The 5,046-nt window shown below is 41.8% G+C and overlaps 1 protein-coding gene across 5 annotated transcripts in view; it reads right to left on the bottom strand.

The window, feature by feature from the left end:
- The window catches only part of LOC308100396 (LIM domain-binding protein 3-like), a 66,675-nt gene that overhangs the window by 59,825 nt on the left and 1,804 nt on the right, over positions 1-5,046 (bottom strand). For all 5 annotated transcript variants that reach the window (XM_080449430.1, XM_080449433.1, XM_080449432.1 and 2 more), the window contains exon 2: positions 4,967-5,046. This exon is cut by the window's right edge and continues 269 nt beyond it. In XM_080449430.1, the coding sequence (XP_080305556.1) occupies positions 4,967-5,046 (80 nt within the window). The remainder of the gene's footprint in view (positions 1-4,966) is intronic.

Raw genomic sequence — 5,046 nt, 5'->3', positions numbered from 1 at the left:
AATGGGACCATAGTTTAGCAAAACGCGTATCATGGTGATTGAAAGGAGACTTTAAACTAGTGACTGGAAGCATATAGTATTTATGACAATTTTTATTAAGGTAAGAAAATCTAGTCTAAAGTTCGTCAAAAGCCCATCCGCTTACAATGAGAGAATATTCTTTCTGACACCTGCAGGGGTAAAACAGCGCCATACAGGCCATTCATATGAACTGTCTCTCTTCCGTATCGGCTTCAATGTAAATATGTCAGGCTGGCCCCGCCCCCTTGAGTCAGATGCGCTTTTTAATACTTTTCATTGGTTCAATGTTTGTAAAACCCACACACAGACGTGTGTGGGGGTTTTGTGGGAACACAGGGTGTTCAATAGGACTGATTTATATAAATAAAAAACGGAGATAGGGGGTAGATTGCGGGGTAACCGGAAGGCTCACCCCAAAACACCGCTCGCCCCCAAGTTTAGGCTTCGGCATAGTTTTACTGATGTTAAGTTTAGGAATAAGGTTAGGTTTTGGCACCATTTTTACTGGTGTTAAGTTTAGGAATACCAGGTGAATGCCTCCGGATTTGCCCCTGGGCGACTGTGTTTTTGGGTGAGCCCTTAGGGCTTTTTCTGTTATCCTTTTAGCATTATTGTATAACTGTACCTCTGAGTTTTTTTGAAAACTGTTAATGAAGTATTCAATCAATCAAAACCAAAGGAAGAGAGAGGCTTTGCCACGGGCCAGTCCAGTCCTGCTGCTCCGACACTATTCACAGAGTGAGAGCAGCTAGTGGTGAAACTCACACCATGAGGTTTATAACGGTCTCTCTCTCTCTCTCTCATCTCTCTCTCTCTCTCTCTCTCTCTCTCTCTCTCTCTCTCTCTCTCTCTCTCTCTCTCTCTCTCTCTCTCTCTCTCTCTCACTCTCTCCTCGGTGTGGCTCCTGACAGGCGACACGCCAAACAGGGGCCTCACAGCAGGGGTCGCATCTCTCTAACGCTCACTCACACATATTATATACATGTCATTTAGACAGCATATTATTTAGACAGATGCCAGATTCATGTGTTGACCTGGCATCCTATAGCTTTAGAGCTACAGTATAGCGTTAGAGCTAACGTTATCCTATAGCGTTAGAGCATTAGAATGCAACACATATATGGAACAAAAAGAAAACTACAGGTGCTGCTGCCTCTCTTATTTCTTTTAAAACACAAACTAAGACCTTTCTGTTTGCTGCTGCCTTTCACTGAGTTACTGCAAGAATACAATTACAATTACGACTAATTTAACAATAAAGCAAAAAAGAAAAGCAAAAGCATAAAACAACACAGAGCTTTAAAAATCAACCAAAAAATCAACTAAAAGCAAGAGTGAAGAAGTAGGTCTTGAGCTGTGCTTCAAAGCTATCCACAGAGGCTGCCTGTCTTAAGTGTAATGGGAGTTTATTCCACGCTGTCGGCCCGTAGAAGCAGAATGCTGTGTATATGTGTCATATAATGTCATTTGATGTTCTTTGTAAAGCAAATTCAATTGCCTTGTTGTTGAAATGTGCTGGAAAAATACTTGCATCTTGCACCCTAGAGATGGTCAGGGTTAGGGTTATAAGATAATAATAATAATAACAGTCGACCCCAGCGTCCTCACTTCCCACATTCACACACCAATGGTGGCAAAGCTAGCGCTGACCCACTCATTGGAGGCAATGTAGGGTTCAGTGTCTTGCCCAAGGACACTTCCACACTAGCTCTCAGTGAGTCATTAGCCAGGTTTTCAAAGATGGTGAAAATAGCTTGTAGATCTGCTATTATTTTCACAAAATGTATCTGTGCAGGGAACAGAGTCATACTAAACGTAATGCCTCAACTCCTACATTTCCAAGTGCTTGTCAGGGTGGGGGGTCCCCAGTTCAAATATGATTATTTTGGGGGGTCGCAGCCCGAAAAGTTTGAGAAGCAGCTGTACCGTCACAGAACCCTGGCTCATCACCAACGTTGACACCACAACACCTTAAGGACACATGGTGCTCAACAACAACACAAGGTGCTAAAAGTGCTTCTTTGTCTTGCAGGGGTTCCTCCTTTGGCTTTACATAGCACTGGTTCTCAACGTAGGGTCCAGGGACCCCCAGGTTTGCCGAGGAGGGGGTTTCAAGGGGTCCCCAGCAACCAAACCACTGGTAGTTAGACACCCCAAAATGGTCCCTTGTGGATCTGTGACTCGTTTAGCTGGGGAGCCCCATTTTTTCAAGACTTTAAGAAAATAGCAGACCTACAAGCTCGTAGATCTGCGTGTGTGCGTAGCGTGTGAGAGACCGCATTCACTACCAGCCTTCAGAACCGCCTGATGCTTGCTGGATTATCATTATTATCACATCGTTAGCCTCATAGCATAATTGCCTAACTCACTTTTTGGTCAAATTGACATTTTTGCCTAACTCTACTCTCCTAACACTGCTGCTTCATACTTTTACTCCACTACAATTATTTGAAAACTTTAGTAACTAGTTACTTTTTTTATTTAGATTTGTATTACTATACATACATTAACCACTTAAGCTCTATCCATATATTTCGGCTATTTGAAAATAGCAGATCTACAAGCTCACAATGCATTGTGAGCTTGTAGATCTGCTATTTTCAAATGATTTGTATACATGTGAAATGGGACATTCTGCATAATGAGTACTTTCTAGTTTTGGCACTTTAAGTACATTTTGATACCAATACTTGTGTACTTTTACTCGAGTAAATGTTTGGCTTAGGACATAGGCAATAGCCATCCAAAAATGTCTTAGGCAGAAAGTGTTTTTAAGTCAACCTTTTGACTTAGGCAGAGAGTGTTTTTAAGTCAACCTTTTGACTTAGCAGAAAGTGTTTTTTGAATGTAACAAGCATTCTGATAGGCTGAGAACATAGGCAATAAGGCAGGATGAATCAGTAGTGTTAGTAGAGTTAGGCAGATATAAATAAAGGCAGATAAACATGAGTTATTTTACTTTCTGCCTACAGTAAGTCATCTAGGTGACTTACTGTAGGCAGGAAGTGATTTTTTCTCTCCTGAAAACCTTAAAAATATTAGTTAGGCAACTATGCTATGAGGCTAACGCTATGTAAGACAGATTGATAGTTACAGCACACTCTCAGTAGACAGACAGGCTAATAATAGTATAGCATGGGCCTGGCGGTGGCTGAGTGGATGGTACATGTACCACATACTGTACCCACTACTCATGTTGCACTCTGTGCCCTGAGCCGTCTGTCTGTCTGTCTGTCTGTCTGTCTGTCTGTCTGTCTGTCTGTCTGTCTGTCTGTCTGTCTGTCTGTCTGTCTGTCTGTCTGTCTGTCTGTACACAGTAAAACAAACAGACTCATAAACCCTTAATAACCACGTAACTACATGAACCTAAGCGTCCCTACTCTGGGGTGAACCTTCGGGGCGAAAATAGCCGATCTACAAGCTCACAAGATATTTTCGCCGAAGGGGTATGATGATGACTATGGGGAGAAAAGGAGGAGGCCTTAGTGTAGAGTCCTGTTGGACTCCGGCCAATCTAAAGCGCAATAACCTCCTTTCTGTGGTCTGAACTGTTCTTCAGTAAAGGGAGGTGATAGAACAATGAATTGACATATATTTTATACTTTATGGTACGACGGTGTCTCGCATCGGGACGCTGGTTGTGAGCTTTAATATTAGGCATTATGTTATGTTTAGCTATTTCCCACAATATTTTGTACATTTCCAACTACAATGACATCATGAACCAAACCTTTGAATGAATGAATAATAACACATACTATTGTGGCTGTGGGGTGTACGTCTTAAACCGTATCTTTTCAGGATATGGAAAAGAAGAAAAAATCCAATGTAGTTATTATTAGTCACAAGTTCTTGTTGATACTTTTCATTGGTTCAATGTTCATAAAACACACACGCACACACGCACACAGTTCAACAAACAGCTCAAAATCTGACAGAACCGATTCCGGTTCCCCAATGTTGGATCCGGTTCCTCCGGTTTCCAGAATCCCCTGGTCACCACTACAGACCCAGAGGTTCAAAGTCAATCCATGAAGTAAGAAGACCAGACATAGATAAAATGTTCTCAGTCGCCACCACTGACTACAGTCATTCTGATTCCATAGAATTCATCACGTCTTCTATTGAAGCATGTTGCGCATAGAAAATAGCAGATCTACAAGCTCTCGCATTGAGAGCTTGTAGATCGGCTATTTTCTGTTCAGAAGCGTCTTCCATAAACCCCTAATGGTCTCGGATATTTCATATAAAAGCAAAAGGTTTAAAGCCTCGATCTGTGTTTTCTTCACGGGGGGGGGGGGGGGGTTCACACATTAGGACTTACACAATACACAAACTGTCCAAACACAAACTTACAAAAGACAAAAGATTGTATTTTGCTTGAATCCATAATCCATCTCATTCTACTGCAGAATACCCTGATATGACACCATACATTACAGGATGTGAAATACTGGTTTCTTTTAAAACTGTCCTGAGAAACCATCTGTCAGGAGAGGAGACCACAGGGGGAGGTCAATGTAAATTCTGGGACATAAAGGAGGTGTCTGTCATTCGCTGCCACTGTCCCTTTTCTCCTTTCTACATACTACATAGTGTTTTGTATGTGTCGTTGACATGTATTATTGTGTTATTTGTATAGTATGTTGATGAATTGAACACATAGGACCACAGTGGAAACAGGTCCCCAGGACTGCTTTGTGTTTTAGACTTAATGTCTGACTGTACTTCATGATGTTTATATACCTGACTAATTAAGTATTTAATCAATCAATCAATCAATCAATACATCATTCAATCAATCAATCAATCAATCAATCAATCAATCAATCAATGAACTCACCCTGGAGATGGTCAGGGTTAGGGTCTATAGATCAGTTTAACTCACCCTGGAGATGGTCAGGGTTAGGTTTAGGGTTAGGTCTATAAGATCTGTTTAACTCACCCTGGAGATGGTCAGAGGCATGTTGAAGTCCTTGCCTCCTTGGAGCCTGAAGCCCCAGGGAGCAGGACCCTGCAGAGAGA

The sequence above is a fragment of the Gymnoscopelus braueri genome (genome assembly GCF_963280865.1).
Source record: "Gymnoscopelus braueri genome assembly, chromosome: 14".
NCBI lineage: Eukaryota > Metazoa > Chordata > Actinopteri > Myctophiformes > Myctophidae > Gymnoscopelus > Gymnoscopelus braueri.
This window is presented reverse-complemented; position numbering and strand designations above follow the sequence as displayed.